This window comes from Telopea speciosissima, chromosome 10 (genome assembly GCF_018873765.1).
Source record: "Telopea speciosissima isolate NSW1024214 ecotype Mountain lineage chromosome 10, Tspe_v1, whole genome shotgun sequence".
Classification (NCBI taxonomy): Eukaryota; Viridiplantae; Streptophyta; class Magnoliopsida; order Proteales; family Proteaceae; genus Telopea; species Telopea speciosissima.
Window position 1 is genome coordinate 34,162,469 of NC_057925.1, and position 19,631 is coordinate 34,182,099.

The 19,631-nt window shown below is 40.4% G+C and overlaps 1 protein-coding gene across 1 annotated transcript in view; it reads right to left on the reverse strand.

Annotated features, from left to right (window-relative positions):
- Positions 1-274: 274 nt before the first annotated feature.
- Positions 275-19,631, reverse strand: part of LOC122641537 (14 kDa zinc-binding protein-like) — a 29,164-nt gene continuing 9,807 nt past the window's right edge. Inside the window, exons 4-5 of the mRNA XM_043834801.1 lie at positions 536-653; positions 275-447 (exon numbers count right to left, since the gene is read on the reverse strand). Coding sequence (XP_043690736.1) covers positions 380-447; positions 536-653 — 186 coding nt within the window. The 3' untranslated portion in view covers positions 275-379. The remainder of the gene's footprint in view (positions 448-535; positions 654-19,631) is intronic.

Below are 19,631 nucleotides of genomic sequence, written 5' to 3' on the forward strand. Positions count from 1 at the left end.
ATGACAAATTAGTCATGCACGCCTGAACAGTGGACTTCTCTCAACATCTTTACAAGATTATTAGAAGCTTTGCAAATGAGAGATTTGAGATGGTTCAGTCACATGAGTTCCAACACTAGACAGACCAAAATTAATGTAGAGATCGCAGCATCGCAGAGAACGGGTGTTTTGGGGGAGTAGGGAATTATAAGTGTCTAGAATTATAAGTGTGTCTAAATCCCTAGTACAACCACGCGTACTTTCAAAAAAACCAAAGGGAAAAATCAAACAAAAGTGGCCATAATCTACAGTTTATTACTGTCCAGACAAGCATGGGCAGAGGGAAACGTTCAAGCTTCTTTATATGCAGAACTTATCTTCCCTTCCTGAGTGGAACACATTAGCCAGGTGGCCAGTTCATTTGCCGTCCCCCAAGAAGGTGAACATGAATGTGATAGACGGATTGACCTGCATCCAAAATAAATTAAAAAAAAACCCCAGTTACTCCCAAAGAAAACCTTGAAACCCCATAGGAAATAGGGAAAGACTAACATACATCCTTTGGGTCCATCATTGATGACAATCCTGAAGCCATCATCAAGGCCTTCCTGTTTAGCAACACGCTTGGCAGTATAAAGAAGGTAACCAAGAATCTCACAGTGCCTCTCCTCAGCCTGAGGGAAACAATAATAATAGTACAGGATCAATAACAATTGAGACATGAAACCAAGAACCCATCAATTGAACTAACTGATTCTGTCCAACAAAGAATTGTAGTCTTCTCTTTCTTCCTCTATGTCACATTAGTATTAGTTTTTTTCTCTTTATTTAAGAAACTCCTTTTGACCATTCACTTCCATACAAATTAAGCAGTTGCAAGAAGATGGAAAAGAGTAAGTGATACTGAAAAAAGGGAAACGAAACAGAAAGGAAGCTGTTTTAGGACGTCACACATCAAAAGATTGCAATATAAAAATGGAAGTGAAACTTTCATACAACAAAATACAAAATAAAGCCATTGACTGTATAGCACCAAATACCAATAGCAATTTTGAATAATACTACCTGTAAGTGCCGTGGTCCTCGGGACGAGGGTTCCTCAGCCTTATGGCGACAAGGATTGGGTTCGATGAATAACGGCATATCGTTCCGATATATCATCATGGGAATTGGGATCATGCTTTATAAAGAAATGGAGTCGCTACCTAGGGTTAGGGCCTAGGACCCAATGGGTGTAGCCCCATCCGGGGTTAGCGGAAAGGGCTACGCGATTCCATATGGTCTGGTCAGAGATTCAGGGTAAGTAGTCAGGTTACAAGGGTGGGAAGGTGTTAGGCACCCACCTCGCCCGGATAAACCGATCTTTCTACTAGATGCTGGTTTTCAAATATTCTCCCTTAATAATATATCCTATACTAATATGTAAAGCTAAGTTATGATGCACTAATCATGACAAAGAAAGAAAGATCATTTACTATGTACACTAAAACTAGTTATTTTAATTGTCTACATTATGCCAAAAATAATGAGAGGGAAAGAAACAGATACCTGTCTAGAAATGCAAGAAATAAATGAAAGCGCACTGAGGGCAAAATATGTGAATGTCCCACGGCTCAGGTGAAGACGGACGATCGGCTTGTCTCTCTCTTGTCGGACAGAATGAGGCTATAGTTACTTTAATTGTCTACATTATGCCAAAAATAATGAGAGGGAAAGAAACAGATACCTGTCTAGAAATGCAAGAACTAAATGAAAGCGCTCGAGGGCAAAATATGTGAATGTCCACGGCTCAGGTGAAGACGGACGATCGGCTTGTCGAACAGAATGAAGCTATACGAGATGAGTTTTGTCACTCAGACTTCGGGCAGAATAACAACTATATAAAAGATTCTCGTTATCTGTATGCAGACAGAATAACGGCTGTGAAGGGGGTTTTTCGTTATCCGTACACTGACGGGATAACAATACCCAAGAGCAAAATCGCTCTATGCTTGGATGGGTAACCGAAGGATCTACCCACGTCAAAGAACTCCACTCACTCACATACTCACGAGGGAAAGACGGAGGAAAAGAGAGTGAAAAGGAGGCAAAACAAGCTCTGGAGGGTCTCTTTACCCGAGAAAAGCTTCCTTGGGAAATGTGGGAGGGGACCCTCCTATTTATAGGGAGGGACCCCTTCTCTCTCCTGGCCGGATAAGTCCTCCACGGCGTCGTGGAGATGTCCATGACGCCGTGGGTGACGTCAGCAGGCTGATGTCACACCCCCTCATGGCACCATGGAAATTCGGTACACATCCCCACGGTGCCGTGGGAAGGCGTCCACGGCGCCGTGGGAGCGCAGTGCCATTTTTCCTTGTTTTTGGGCTTAAAATGGGCCATTTTGTGTTCAGCATGGTTCTTGGTCTTATGGGTCAGGTATCTTGGGTCTAAAAAGAGGGAGAGTGCATCGTCCATCGTCCATGTCCCGTTGTCATCATCGCCAATTAGGGGGTGACAAAAAATCAGTGTCTACACTACCCACAGTCTGAGCACATAATAGATTGACTAGAACCAAAGTATGGTACGTATGGTTTTAACGAAACCAAGAGTATGAGTGAGTGTTGTAATTTGGGGTACAAGGGTATTCTAGTATTTAGTCTTTATTATTCCCTTAGGGGTATTTTTGTACTTGTTCCTATCTTGATACATTCTTCCATCTATTATAAATAAAGTGGCTATGGACATAATGTACACAAGACATTATTCCATTCTCAACATGGTATCAAAGCTAGAATCTATATTGGGATCCTAACACTAATGCCAAAACCCTAGAACTTTTTTCCCTCTCTTTTTTATTTTCCGTGTCTACAGCCCCCACCACCAAACACCTCTCTCTCTCTCTCTCTCTCTCTCTCTCTCTCTTATTAACCGGCTTCCCTCATGTGTCCTTGACGCTTGCTAGCCTCTGGAGGTTTTATTGGGGTCCTCTTCTTTTATCGTACCCCCGAAGGTGTTTGGTTGTGAGGTTTTTGCTAGAAATCACCAGGTTAGTGGGAAATTTGATCCCAAGGGACTTCGCTGCATTTTCTTGGGCTACTCTACTACCCAAAAGGGGTATAAATGTTATCTTCCACCTACCCGGAAATTACTGATCACCATGGATGTTGTCTTTCGGGAATCTGAGGTGTATTTTTCTTCCCACGAACCTCTTTAGGGGGAGTTTGTAAGTGAAGAGGCACCTCCTCTCATCGAACCATTGGTTGATGTTTTTGTGCCCACAACGGAAGACATCACCATAGAACTTGAAGATGGTATAACTGGAGCAGAATAGATTCAGGGGGAGCAGGAACAACCTTTAGTTTAGGGGGAGCAGGAACAACCTTTAGTTTAGGGGGAGCCAAAGAGTACAGTAAAAACTTTTTCTCGAGGAACATGGCATAAAAAGATAAATTTTTTTTGACTTTGTTTTGTATAATTCTCTCTCCTTCTTTCCATGCCTTTGTCTCCTTGTCCACTATTTCTATTCCTAATACCTGGCAAGAGGCATTAGCAAACTTGAGGTGGAAAGAAGCAATGAATGAAGAGATGGGTGCCCTACAAAGGAATGACACCTGGGATTTAGTATCTCTTCCTCCAAGTAAGAACCCTGTTGGCTGCAAATGGGTCTTTGTTGTAAAGTAGAAGGTTGATGGATCTGTGAAAAGATACAAGGCACACCTAGTGGCTAAAGGTTTTACTCAAACCTATGGGATTGATTATTAGGAAACGTTTGCCCCAGTTGCCAAAATGAATATTGTCAAGGTAATCATTTCCTGTACCGTTATCCAAGGATGGGATCTTCAACGACTTGATGTAAAGAATGCATTTCTTCACGGGGAGCTAGAAGAAGAAGTCTACATGGAAATTCCTCCTGGCTTTGCTGCCAGAAAGACTAAGGGTACGGTTTGCCAACTCAAGAAAGCTTTATATGGATTAAAACAGTCCCGAAGGACTTGGTTTGGTCAGTTCCATAGAGCCATGGTGTCGATAGGCTACAAACAAAGTAATGTTGATCATACTTCATTTATCAAAAAGAGAGGTCAACATATCACAGTGTTGATAGTGTATGTTGATGAAATTGTGATTACTGGAAGTGATTCTGAAGAGATAGGTACATTTGAAAACCTATTTAGGAACAGAGTATGAGATCAAGGATATGGGAAGACTAAGATATTTTCTTGGGATTGAGGTAGCTCATTCAGCTTAAGGTATCTTTCTCTCAGAACAGAAGTATACTCTTGACCTCTTATCTGAAACAGGAATTCTTGGATGCAAGCCTACAGATACTTCGGTGGAGCCTAATATTCATTTGAAAAATAAGGATGGGGAGCCAGCAAACAAGGGCAGCTACAAAAGGTTGGTTGGTCGTTTGATATCCTTGTCTCATACTCGGCCAGATATAGCATTTGCGGTCAGCATGGTTAGTCAGTATATGCATGATCCTAATTCTACTCATCTTGAGGCAACATATAGAATTTTGAGATATTTAAAGTCTGCTCCCAGACAAGGAGTCTTTTCCTCTCCTCAGGGTCACTTGCAAGTTGAGGCCTTCACTAATGCAGATTGGGCAGGATGTCCAGATGACAGGAGGTCTACTTCAGGATATTGCACTTTTGTTGGTGGGAACTTAGTAACTTGGAGGAGCAAGAAGCAAGCAGTTATTGCTCGTTCCACTACAGAAGCTGAGTTTAGAGCTATGGCCCATGGAATTTGTGAGCTCCTTTGGCTGCAAGGGCTTCTTAGTGACTTAGGTGTACCAATGAAGCCGCCTATGCGTTTGTACTATGACAGTAAATCCGAAATCAGCATTGCTCACAACCCGATCCAACATGATTGTACTAAACATGTTGAGATCGATCGTCACTTCATTAAGGAGAAGTTGGAGCAAGGAGTCATATGTGTCCCATTTGTGCAATCGTGTGATCAGTTAGCCGATATTTTTACTAATAGTATGAATAGTAAAAGTTTTGTACCCATTCAAGCAAGTTAGGCATGGTTGATATTTTTACTAAGAGTATTAATAGTAAAAGTTTTGTACCCATTGAAGCAAGTTAGGCATGGTTGATATTTTGTACTTGTTCCTATCCTGATACATTCTTCCATCTATTATAAATAAAGTGGGCTGTGGACATAATGGACACAAGCCATTATTCCATTCTCAACAGTGAGGTAAGAACTAAGACTGATGGCCAAGTGAAACCCAGAACTGATCCTTGGGGGAGGGCAAGCGTGAAACGGAGCAGAATAATAAATTTAATTTTCTAATCTCATTAGACCTAGAATCAGGTCACATTTGGATATAGGGTATTCAAAACATTTAATCTCATTTGAAAGGGAGAACAGTTGTTGGAATATTATATATTACATTATATATTGATGATAACTGTCCCTGTATGTGTTTGGTATTGGCAGTCTAACATGTCATGAGGTTTGTGCATGTTCGTAGTGGCAGTCAAACATTCTAAGGCTTGATAGTGGCAGCCAAGCTTCTGTATAATGATTGTGCATGTGTATGGTAATGGCACTTATATATATCATGAGTACTTGGTAGTGGCAGCCAAGTCATATTTAAGTACGCATATTGATATGATGAACTATGATTTATTCTATTTGTTCTTCAATATGTATGGCAAACTACGATTGTGCAATCTTATTGGATTGTGATCTAAAAGTGTGCTTTAACATGTTTGTCAAGTGAAATCAAACATCAAAGCGGAAGATGTCAATTGTAGTTCATCAAGCATCTCACAAGTGAAGAAGCAAGCTAAGACAATTCAAGCAAGATTAAAATTGCAAGAAATGAAGAAGCTCAAGGAAGTCATGCAAAGAAGATGGAAGATTGGAAGTAATGAATTAGAACTTCTCAAGTCATACGCAATGGTTGAAAAATTCAAAACTTGGAAGAATGCAGAAGGAAGCCAGAAAATCCGGCAAAGCTTCATCAGACAGTGGGAGGATCTCAAAATGATCAACATGAAACTCGATGATATTCAAGTTAGCTTCGAATGGGAATTGAAGTCACGTTTATCAGAGGTCCAAAGTGGGAGATATGGCCCAATCAACTAGAATGGCTAGTGCTGTTCAGAACCATGCTCTTGCACAACCAGCAACTTCAAATGCATTTGAAGAGGTTGTGCATTTGGAATTGGTCAAAGCTCAAAACTAGAAAAATGTAGCTCTCTGAGTCATCTTTCAAATGGTTTAAAATATTCCATCTCATAGCAAGGGAGAATATTTACTTTGAGTCGCACGTGCAGGACCTCCTTTACCTAATAGTCACAGCAACTAGGCGATCCAAGGAGTTGGAGGGGCACCTAGGCAAGAAGGCGCCCGCCTAGGCATCATCTTGGTGCCCTAGGCATGCAGTATATGACTATGTAATATAGCAATGATAATTTTATATAATTTTGCTTAAATACAGCATAGAAGCCATATCAATGCAATATAATATAATTATGCTAGTACTGTCCTAATGACAAAACCAACATATAGTAAAGAAAGCATAGGGATATAATATAAGCATATTCATTTAAAAAAAAACAAAACAAAACAATAGACATAAATCACGTAAACTCGTGCAGTGTCAACAAGGCGTGCTATCGCCTTGGATTGAAGAAGAGCCTCGACCACTAGGAGCCTAGGCGATGCCTTGACAACTATGCTCCTATGGAACTAGAGATGTAAATGGATAACTGAAATCCGAATCCGTATTCGTTTAGAGATATCCGCAAAAAAATCCGAATACTCCGATAAAAATCCGTCCGAAAAAAATCCGAATACTTAATAATAAAAAATTAAGTAAATAATCATTTTGAGGGGTTTTGAAGATTCAACAGGTTCTAGAATATGATGAAAAGAGAATCATGATCTAAGAGATATGGATTGAGAGTGAATTGTATCCGTTAGGGGGAGGAAGGTCCGGGTTACACAAGGCAGAGATGTAAATGGATGGTCAAAAATCCAAATCCGATCTGCATCTGAATCCGTTTAGAGGTATCCGTATTCGGCCAGGAAATACCTTCACATCCGATCCGTTTACATCCCTATACGGAACTTAGCTCTTCCACATCCAGCAACGAAGGGATTCACGTAGCAATCACTTTGGCAACACTTGGACTAACCACGACAAAGACATTCTTCTTCACAACCCAAGGAATCAAAAACATAGCCTTGCACTAAGAGAGAAGAAATGGAGAGAGGTAAAGGTAGCCTGTGATTTCACCAAAAGGAGAGGAGAAATCATGGGAAGCAAATAACCTTGTGTGTTCGACAACCTCTCCTCCCTAGCCTCTCATATATAAGATTATGCCGCAATAGGAAAACCCTAAGCTGCTAAAATTGGGGAAAGATAGAATCTCATTGGGAAGTCTACCTAAGATTCCTCTTTGATTGCATCCATAATTCCCAATTATAGATATTCTCAAATAAAGACATCTAAAGTAGATACAACTCCTATGTCCCACAAAGTAGTAACTAATTATGATCTAGTCCCCCAAAATAACAATGTTTATCTTGGCTAACCAAGCTATTTAAAAAGATTATGAGCACAAGGCAAAAGCCAGATGAATGGAGGAGAAGCATCGTGGTTTCGATTTACAAAAATAAAGGTGATATTCAAAGCTGCAATAATTATAGAGGCATCAAACAAACGAGTCATACTATGAAATTATGGGAGAGGGTTATTGAAACCCACCTGAGACAAGAAACTACTACTAAGGAGAATCAATTTGGTTTTATGCTAGAAAGGTCCACGATAGAAGCTATTAGATACTGATGAGAGACTCTTGGAAAAATTTAGAGGTTGCAAGAAGGATATCCATATGGTCTTTATTGACCTAGAAAAAGCTTATGACAGAGTCCCTAGAGAGTTAATCTGGCAAGTATTAACGAAGAGAAATGTTTCAAGTAAATATGTGGACATAATTAAAGATATGTATGATGGAATGGTGACAAGTGTAAAAACTGTAGGGGGTCAAGGTAGTGAATTCCCAGTTACAATTGGGTTACATCAAGGATCAGCTTTAAGCCCTTATTTGTTTGCACTTATCATGGATGATTTAACCAGAGACATTCAAGATGAGGTTTCTTGGTGTATGCTTTTTGTTGATGATATTGTTTTGGTGGATGAGATAAAAGCAAAGATTAACACCAAGTTGGAGTTATGGAGATCAACCTTGGAATCAAAAGGTTTTAAGATAAGTAGAACGAAAACATAGTATACGTGGTGTAACTTTGGTTACACTAGGGAAAAAAATGAGGTGGTGAAAATTGATAAGAGGAAGATTCCACAAAATGATTATTTTCGATATCTGGGCTCAATCATAAATAAAGAAGGTGATATAGAGGATGATGTTTCACAGAGAATTAAAATAGAATGGATGAAGTGGATGTAAGGGTATTTATGTAATATCCCTTTATATGTTCTAATATAATCCTACTTGTGTTATGCCCAGGCTGTGAGGGGCAATCTAGTAATTAGCCCATCTGACCTAAACCCTAGTTTCTTTATATATACTAGCTGGAGGCAGCAGTCTGGGTATTCCAAACTAGATACTCAGGGTGTAATGCTTTAAGTAACCTTGTACTTAAACCCTAACCCTAACAGTGGAGAGGTGTGCCCAGAGTACTGTGTGATCAGCGTATCCGTTTAAAACTTAAAGGAAATATACGACAGTTATACAACTGACTACGTGATGCTGATTCATCACCGAAATGGGCTTCTTTTATTACGATTAAAGTCTAGGGTTGGGCCTTTGATCCCATGGGTTTTCTATGTAATATGTCACTTTTATGGGCCTAAAGTTGGGGTACGTGAGTTGCATACGGGATTAGCCCTATACTTAGTTTATTTTCATGTTTTTAATGCTTTAAATTGAACCGGTCCAAAGCTGGTTTGAACCAGTGGTTCAATTTAAGTGATTTTATTTGTTTTTTTTAGTTGTTTAGTTGGGCTGGATTAGGACTCTATTTTGAGTCTATTTCAGTTTCCTAGTCAGTTTAAGTTACCTAATAGGTTATGGATTGGGTTAGGCCTTTCCTTTTTAGTGTAGGATTCTAATTTTGAATCTTTTATATAAGGTTGTAAGGGGGGCAAACATTGAACACGAATTTGATTAATGAAAAAGCTTTTGCATGCTGCCATAGCTGCTGCTCTACTCTATTGAGTGTTGCATTGTGAGTCATATCAAGGTGAAGGGACTGGTGGATCTCCAGTTGACTCCTTGCATCTTGTAGATCGGGAGGACCTATTACTTGTTTTCAAGCTGCTGCCATTGAAGACCTACAACTCCAAGTAAGTAGTTGATATTATCAACCAATAAAACCATCCACCATTAAAACCATAGATCCATTAGAACCCTAAAACCTGCAACTGTTCTTCCCTTCTAGAAGTTCACATGCAAGGTGATTTTCGTGAGAATTCTACCCAGCCAAATCTAACCGTTAGAACCTACCAAAATTTTGATCAAATCTTCCTCTACCCTAACAAAGACTCGATCCAAATTTCAGAACCATCCACCCAGCCAATTGTCTAAAATTACACTTTTACCCCTCTCTCCTATCTCTACTAGGAAACCTCCATAACTCCAGATTTAACCATCTGATTTAGCTGTAACTTTCTTTCCGCATACATTCCCCTCCACCCTGCTCACACTCAACCTAAATATTAAGTCCATTCAACCACCTGATTTCCTACCCTAGATTCCATCATCTTCCACCTTTCAAAACCTAAAACCCTAGTTGCTGCTCAAATCCATCTAACCTACTTCTACCCATCCAATCATAAAACCTAGTTCATCAGAGTCCCCTACACTTGCCTAGCTTTACCATATAAGACACATCCCCATTACCCTAATCCTAACCCTAAAATTGACCTAAAACCTCAATTCTGCCCCCATCGAATCAGCAGCTAACAGGTCCTGGTTATCTAGCTCCTAGTGGGTCTCCTACCTATCTAGGACTACATTAAGTGGTACCAGAGCCATGGATAAACATGGTAGATCATTACCAGCAACACCTGATCCTATGGCTGCAATGTTTGAGATGTTTCAAAAGTTCTTTGCTGAACGGAGGGCTATATCTAAAGAGATAAGGACTGAACATAGAGCTATAAATGAAAAATTACAGCAAATCGAGCACCGACAGGTTACTCCTGTTAGGGATAGCAATTTGCCCATGGAAGAGGACAGAAATCAGGTGTAATCCCAAGTCTACCGACCTCCTAGAAGACACATGGAAGACAGGGACAGGCATAGAGATTACAGAGAAGACAGAGAAAGTACAAAGATCAATGGGAAGACAGGTATAGAGTTTACAGAGACTATAGGGAACAGCCTAGACCTCCAGAGGCATTCGAATTGAAGGAGTATGACGGTAGACCAGATCCACAGCTGCTTTAGATGATTATTTTGATTGGCATGATTTGCCTGAGCATAGGAAAATGAGACTAGCACATTAAAGCTAGTGGGACCAGCACATAATTGGTGGAGAACCCTGGTGGATTATCCTAACTACCGTGGTAGAGAACCAGTTACATGGGCAGAGATGAAGGAAGATATGAGTAAGAAATATTTCCCACGGACGTTCAGAGATCTACAACAAGGTAACTTAACTTCCCATCGACAACATCACCACCAAAAGACCTTCAAATCTGAATACAACTTGAAGCCTCCATCAATGAGATTCCGTTTGCAAGTTGAAAAGTGTTGGAAATCTGACATCACTAGTGTTAAATCAGCGGCTGAATACAAATGTACATTGCCAACGGAAATTGAGAGAGCACAAATTGAAGACAAAGCTGAAGTGATCATAGTGAATTATGATGAAAAGAAAGAGAATGCCTAAAGCTTCAAAGATGGAAAGTCAAGATGCAGAAGAATCTACAAAAGAGGTCAATGTCGAAGAGAACAAAGTAGACAAGCTGAAACAACAAAAGATGCTGAGGTGGTTGAGAGCACTCCACAAGAAATTGTTGGCATTCAAGATGTTGTTCTTGAAGAGGTACAGCTTGCGCCTCAAGTCCTAGACGAAAAGGTTACCACTGCTGAAGACTCTATGAACACGACATACACAATTGATATTGATTCAGAGGTCGAGCACATAGAGTTTGTTATGCCACTATGATTCTTTGAAGAGAAAGCTCCATGCCTTGAAGACTACCTCCCTAAAGTCTACAAGCAACTAGATTTTTGTTTGGGAATGGTAAAAGCTTCTACTCACAAGTTGTTTCCCCCTCATCACTGCAAAATTCGAGGACGAATTTTTTCAAGCTGGGGAGAGTTGATGCAGATTCATCACCAAAATGGGCTTCTTTTATTAAGAATAAGTCTAGGGTTAGGTTATATACATGTTGGGCCTTTGATCCCATGGGTTTTCTATGTAATAGGCCACTTTTATGGGCCTAAAGTTGGGATACATGAGTTGCATACGGGATTAGCCCTATACTTAATTTATTTTCATGTTTTTATGTTTTAAATTGAACCGATCCAAAGCTGGTTTGAACCAGTGGTTCAATTTAAGTGATTTTATTAGTTTTCTTTTAGTTGTTTAGTTGGGCTGGATTAGGACTCTATTTTGAGTCTATTTCAGTTTCCTAATCAGTTTAAGTTACCTAATAGGTTAAGGATTGGATTAGGCCTTTCCTTTTTAGTGTAGAATTCTAATTTTGGGTCTTTAATATAAGGTTGTAAGGGGGGCAAACATTGAACACGAATTTGATTAATGAAGCTTTTGCTTGCTGCCATAGCTGCTGCTCTGCTCTATTGAGTGTTGCCTTGTGAATCATATCAAAGTGAAGGGACTGGTGGATCTCCAGTTGACTCCCTGAATCTTGTAGATCGGGAGGACCTATTACTTGTCTTCAAGCTGCTGCCATTGAAGACCTACAACTCCAAGTAAGTAGTTGATATTATTAGCCATCACCCTTCTTCTTCTAATCCTCTAAACCTAGCCCCATCGATCTCCATTGCCAATACTCAATCCTTATTACCTTCCTCATCCACCATTGAAACCATAGATCCATTAGAACCCTAAAACCTACAACTATTCTTCTTCCCTTCTAGAAGTTCACATGTAAGGTGATTTTCGCGAGAATTCTGCCCAGCCAAATCTAACCATTAGAACCTACTAAAATTTTGATCGAATCTTCCTCTAACTCTAACAGAGACTTTATCCAAATTTCAGAACCATCCCCCCAGCTGATTGTCTGAAATTACACTTTTACCCCTCTCTCCTATCTCTACTAGGAAACCTCCATAACTCCAGATTTAACCATCTAATTTAGCTGTAACTTTCAGCATATATTCCCCTCCACCCTGGTCACACTCAACCTAAATATTAAGTCCATTCAACCACCTGATTTCCTAGCCTAGATTCCATCATCTTCGACCTTTCAAAACCCAAAACCCTAGTTGTTGCCCAAACCCATCTAACCTACTTCTACCCCATCCAAAACTCATAAAACCTAGTTCATTAGACTCCCCTACACCTACCTAGCTTTACCATATAAGACACATCCCCATTACCCTAACCCTAACCTTAAAATTGACCTAAAACCTCAATTCTGCCCCCATTGAATCACCAGCTCAACAGATCCTGGTTATCTGGTTCCTAGTAGGTCTCCTACCTATCTAGGACTACATTACTATGATGTATGGTGCGAAATATTGGGCAGTTAAGAAGCATCATATAGATAAACTCGGTGTAGCAGAGATGGGGATGTTGAGATGGATAAGTGACAAAACTAGGAAGGATAAAGTAAGCAATGATCATATTAGAGCTGATTTGGGAGTAGCTCCGATACATGATAAGCTACGAGAAAGTCGTTTGAGGTAGCATGGCCATGTTTGCTACCATGTTCAACAGAGGCCATTGGATGCCCCAGTACGTCAGAGTGATTTGATTCAGATTGAAGGAACTAAAAGAGTCGGGGACAGACCTAAAATGACGTTAGGAGAAGTGGTGAGGAACGACATGCATAGCTTAGGCCTTGTATCAAGTATAACCTCAAATAGAGCTGATTGGAGGGGAAGGATACATGAAGCCGACTCATTTAGTTGGGATAAGGCTGAGTGTTGTTGTTGTTGTTGCTGTTGTAAATGCAGAATCTTAAGGACTAGATGTGGATTGCATCAAATTACTTTTTATGGTTTTAGGGTTCCAATTAAAAGAATCATGGAATTCTTCTTTTTTCCTCCTTTTTTTTATATGATGTGTGGTAACACCAAAATGATAAAACAAATAAAAATTACATTCATCAGAACTAGGGATCAAGGACGACCCTTAAGGCTCTATCTGGTCTGATGTAAAATGATAAAAGCTAATGCAAAATATTTAATAAGGAAAGAGCAATAGCATAACGAAAATAGCTACACTTTATATCGTAGTTCAAAGTGAAGTAACACTATGTTACTAAATTTAGGAAGGTTTAATTACACAATTACTGTTAATTATGATCAGAGAAGTTTCCATAGTATTTTTATTTTAACTCTTCATTACAGCATTTACCATCCAACCAGACGGGAGCCTAAGTGACAGTATGCGCAAAGTCCACAAAGATCGTTTGGTTGGATGCCACTACTGTAGTAACAAGGAAAGATATGAATATATGATCCAAGCTCAAAGCAGTGAAAGGATAAGGGGAACTCTAGAAAGACTGTGGGTTCAGCTGGTGAAAAAAGAAATGAAAACCCAGGGTTGAGGCGAGCACAGAATGAATTGGCAGAAGAGGATTTCAGTAAACTGCTCCATATAAAGGGGACAAGGTTTTCTTCAGTTCAGAAACAACAATAGCATATCCGATGTTAAAAGTAGCCCTAATAGGGCTCAACTTAGCTTAACAGAAAGCAAGTAAACCCTACCCACAAGCAGAACCGTAGGGTAAAGATTCCAGCAGAACAGGGGGTTTGATCTAAAGCACCAGGGCTTGGATCAAACCCAAATTATGGTCGAGTATGAGGTAATGGTAGAAGTACAATGCCTCCAAGTTTGGTGGGGATCCAACAGCTAAATGGTTTGTTATAATAGGAAGAATAACATAGAAAGTAAAGGCGTCCGATTTTGTTACTAATATCTAACAATCGGCAGGGCAGATCAACACCAAATTGGGATCAAAGGTAGGGTCTGGTCAATGGATACAAACCCCCGAAATATCTCATCAAACTGATGGATATATTGAGAGATAAGAGTACAGAAACTAGAAAGCAGCATCCACATTAGAAGCTTAAAACTACTGCCGACATGAATTGCAGCTGCAAGGTAACAAAAGATGGAGAATGATCTTCGATCGATCCCTCCTTGCAAGTAACAGTTCTCCACTGCAATGGTACAGCAGGACAGTAACACGGCTCCAGAAGTAGACCTTGAACAACTTCAAACAAGTGCTGGGATTGAAAGGAATAGGTAGAAGAAAAGGGGAAGGAGGATCGGGATATGACCAAGGTCTCTCACCTATGGCCTTGGTCAGTATCTCAAAAACTAGCAAGGTATCTCACCAAGCCACTGCACCTCAGAGCTAAGAAAGCACAAAGTCAAGCTTTATTCAACTTTAAAAACGGTGGAGTGGAGGACTCTATGGCCCCTTACAATATAGAGGGTTATAGTACCTCTAGAACAAAGGAAGAACAAAAAATATACAGTGCTAAAATAGGCCCACGCATGGTGTCTTGTACATTAAGAAAATGGAGAACTAGAAATAACAGAATTAGAAACTAAATAGTTACAACTTACAACTAAATAACCAAATCAGTAAATAAGACTAACTAGTAGTAACTACGAATCACCCCTCCCACACATACACACACGTTTCTGGTATTGGGTGAACCAGAAAACACCCAGACCAAGGCTAGTGAACCAAAATAGTTTCAGTTGAAGGAACCATGGTCTAACGAAAGTCCTGACGTATGTAGAACAGGCATATACTGCTCATAAAGACCCAGATAGATGCACTGGAAATCATCTACATGGATCCATGTGCAATCATGTTATGGACAACCTTTCCACTTCACAAGGAAAGAGTAATAACCGTCACCTTTCCATATCATGGTGAACTTGTTATCAATAACATCTTCAATTTCATCTTCGACCAGTGAAGCAAGCTGTGGAGGTCATAAAGTGTACTCAATATCACCTTCATCGGTATGGTGGCCCACATATATGGTAAGATAAGAAACATTAAAAATATTGCTAATAGTCAGGTCCAGTGATACCTAAAGCTAGCAGGCATTGGGTCCAGTTCGTTTCAGTGCCATGAATGGACCCATCTTTGACGATGCAGTTTTACCAACCAGGTGTGAACCTCTCTAGAGCAACACGTACCATTACCATATTGCCGGGCTGGAACTCAATGAAACAGTGATGTTGATAGCTGCTGTTTTACGCATCGTTGCTGATTGCAAAGTTTCGCCATACGTCAGTGTGTACCTTAGTGATGTGTCATATGAACTCATTAGTTTCGACACTTAACTCGAACACGAGAAGGAAGAGGAACCAAGTCTATTGGTCTCTTAGGCTGAATCCAAAGCACTATCTCGAAAGGTGTGAGACCCGTGGTCCGGTTATTGAAACTATTGCAAGCAATTTCAGAAATGTCAAGTATCAATGGCCAAGTCATTTCATGGTCTTGTAAAAGATATCGTAAAAAATTGCCAAGACTTCGGTTCACAATTTCCAATTGTCCCTCCGTCTACGAGTGAAAGGCTTTAAAAAAACTGTAGCGTTGTATTTTCCCTCATCTACAGAATCTTCCAAAAATTATATGAACTTTAAATCTCGATCTGAGACAATCGATTCAAGTAGCCCATGCAGTCACACCACTTCTTTGAAAATATGGCTTGCATCATAGGTCTTCTGACAAGGCATGAAGTGAGCCATCTTTGAAAATCGGTCTACCACCACAAATATAGAATCATGCAGTGAATAAACCGAGCACGAAGTCCATGCTGATTTGAAACCATGATGTGTGAGGTACAGGCAGCGAGGAGTATAAACCTCTGTATCACATGCTGGACATCCCTTTGAAGACATGGCAAGCAGTAGAGGTCAACCACCTAATATAAGTTCTAATCCTTGCCAAAGTGTCCTCCTAATCATCCTACATGTAGCTCTCGAAGAAGGTTCTGCCTCCAGGATGTATTGCATAGGCGAGTTCCCAAGAAGAGGAAACCATCCTGTAAGGAGTACTTTGCATCAGTACCCCCTTTACTGTAAAGCCTAATAAACAGTAGCAAAATCAGCATTGGAAAGGTACTCACTTTGATATGTTTGAGACTCATGCCTTGGGTTGAAAAAGTTTTCAAGGTGAGCACTTTCCTACTCAACACATTAACAACTAGGTTCTCTTTTCCAGCTTTATACCTCAAGGCAAAGATAAGTTCTTGGAGGTACACTTAATGTATTACTAGATAGGGTAAAGCCCTACTAGAAGCCAATTAAACCAGGACCAATAACAAAGAACTAAGGGGCTTCTGGTTCTGCAGTTACAATAGAGCAGAAGTGTAGTTCTAGGTCAAAATCCTAGGGTTAGGGTGGGGTAATGGGAATATAGTTTATATGATTAAACTAGGCAGGTTTTGGGGAGTGTAATGAACTAGGTTTGATTAGGTTTAGATAAGAATTTAAAATCTCAGAAATTAGGGTCAGGGTTTCGGGTTTTAGAAATTAGGTTGAATTTAGGGTTTCTAATTGGAGTTTAGGACTGCGGTTGAGGTACAGTTTAGGGGACAGTAGGAGGGAAGTTCCACCAGATTTTGGGCTGGTTCTGATGGTTGGTTAGGTCTAGGAAGCTTTTAGAGTTTTTCGGGTTTTACTATAGGAGGGGGGAATTAGGGTTTGAAAGGTTGAATGGGACTGAGCTTACAATCGAGTGGAAGGGTTATGGAAGGGAAACTGTGGCCTGAATTTGATGGAATTCTGATGAGGGATTCAGGCTGGTTAGGGTTAAGAGTGATTAGAGTTCATGAATCAAACCAAAAAACAAAGAGGATCGATTGGGGGAAGTAGAGGAATGGAAACAGAATTTAAATTTCAAACTTACAGCAGAACTCCACTGACGGCAAGCTTGAGTAATGAAGGATGGAACCACCTTCAGAGAGAGATCCTCCCAACCGTCACGGCGTAAAGAGTCGCAGGAGATCCACCTGCCCTTCTTCCTTGATGGAACCACAAGGCAACACTCATAAAGAGCAGTCGGCAGCAGCAATGGCCAGAAAATATGATTTTTTTTTAAACTTCAAAACTATGGGGGAACCTCCCACGACTAAAACTTTTATAATAAAGGGTAATGCCAAATCCTAGTACAATCCAATCTCTTCCTCAATAAATCATGGAAGGGAAAGAATTGAAAATAAAAGCTAATAATTTAGAACATTGAAAAGACCTAACTAACCCTACTAACTTAAGTTAAAAGACACTTAGCTAAATAACTTATATTGAACCAATTGGATGCAACCAATTTGAACCGGTTCAATTGAAAAACAGAAAAATAAACTAAGTCTGGAATGAACAAATACTAGAATGCAATCCTAAAGCTATGGCTCCAAACTAAGCCCTAATTCAGGACTTCTTCTTCTTCCTACTTGGTGTTGCATCAACTCTCCCCAACTTAAAAGCATTCATCTCCGATGAATTGCTAGAGATCATGGAATAGTCATTCAAATCAGGGTCAAGTTTCTTAAGATCATCCTCAGCAGATGGCTCAAATTTGTAGGCAGACAGCAGCTCTTTGATAGGTGGGGAAGGTTGGAATTCTGGTTGGGCAGCAGCCTCTTGAAGCAGCATATGAATACCTCTTGTATCATTATCTTCATCTTCAAAGTGAGCAGCCACATCATCATCATCATTGGCAAGATAAGCGTCGAAGCCCTTTTCTTCATCATCATGTAGGCTTCTTCCCTGGCAGCCACGTTGATGTTCTTCCTCTTGTTTGGGCAGTCCTTAGCAATATGTCCCTTGTCTTGACAGTAGAAACAAGTGAAGGGTTCATTACATCCCATAGGAGCTTTGCCCTTATCATCAACACGTGGGGAAGCAGTAGAGCGAAAGGTGCTGCCTATAGAGGGACCTTGTCGTGAGGTGCTAGCACTGGTGTAGCTCGGCTTGGAAGTAGAACCTGGCTGTTTACTTGAAGCCAGTAGCTCCACTGCCTTCAAGGCCTTCTCAAAGCAATCCCTGATGTCTGTAACTTCAACCACACCAATTGCTCTGTTGATTTCACTTGTCAAACCCAACCTGAATCTTGAAAGCATCTGGATGCCCTCTTCTCTAATACTAGTGCGAGAAGAAAGTGCATCAAATTTCCTCATGTACTCAGATACAGTCATAATCCCTTGGCGTAGGGAGTTGAACTAATATTGTAACTGAGACCTGAAGTGCCTTGGCAAGTATTTCTTACTCAGGTCATATTTCATGTTCTCCCAAGTGCGGGGTGTTGTTCCATCAAAGTCCATCTCCCTTTCAGTGGTTCTCCACCACTGACGTGCTGGTCCGATAAGTTTAGTATGGACTAGCTTCATTTTTCTCTCTTCAAACAGATCACACCAGTCAAAATAATCATCTAGGGCAGCAATCCAATCATAAAATACCTGAGGATCAGGATCACCATCAAATTATTTCAGCTCAAACTTCACCTTCTGGTTGTTAGTGTAGCGCCGATTAGGGCCCTGGTCTCCAATGAAGTATGATCTCATGTACTCCTTAGAAGTAGGTTGGCGACCTCTATTTCTGTTCCGGTCTGCTCTATCTCTATCTCTGTAACCTCTGTATCGATCTCTGTATTCCCAGGAAAGCTCACGGGTACCTCTAGTTCTGTCCCGATGATCTCTGTAATGATCTCTGTCATTTCTGACATCTCTAAGTCTGTCTCTGTAATCTCTGGGTTCATCTCTATGAACTCTGTACCCATCTCTGTGATCTCTGTAATCATCTCTGGTATTCTCATCTCTGTCAGGCAGCCTCTGTACCACTGAATTGAGTTGATACCTGTCTTCATCGATGGGTAAGTTGCTGTCTCTATCAAGGGGAACTCTTTGTTCTTCCAATCATTGCACCCTAGCCATGATGGCATCGGCAGCAGCCTTCTGGGCTTTAGTTGCAGCCCTCTATTCAGCAGCCAATTTCTGAAACAACTCTAACATAGCAGCCATTGGATCTGTAGGTGGGTTCAATACTTGATTACCATGCTGATCCATGGCTCTGATACCACTTAATGTAGTTCTAGATAGAGTAAAGCCCTACTAGAAGCCAATTAAACCAGGACCAATAACAAAGAACTAAGGGGCTGCTGGTTCTGCAGTTACAATAGGGCAGAAGTGTAGTTTTAGGTTAAAATCCTAGGGTTAGGGTGGGGTAATGGAAATATAGTTTATATGATTAAACTAGGCAGGTTTTAGGGAGTGTAATGAACTAGGTTTGATTAAGTTTAAATAAGAATTTTAAATCTCAAAAATTAGGGTTAGGGTTTCGGGCTTTAGAAATTAGGTTGAATTTAGGGTTTCTAATGGGAGTTTAGGACTGGGGTTGAGGTAGAGTTTAGGGGACAGTAGGAGGGAAGTTCGAACAGATTTTGGGCTGGTTCTGATGGTTGGTCAGGTCTAGGAAGCTTTTAGAGTTTTTCGGGTTTTACTAGAGGAGGGGGGAATTAG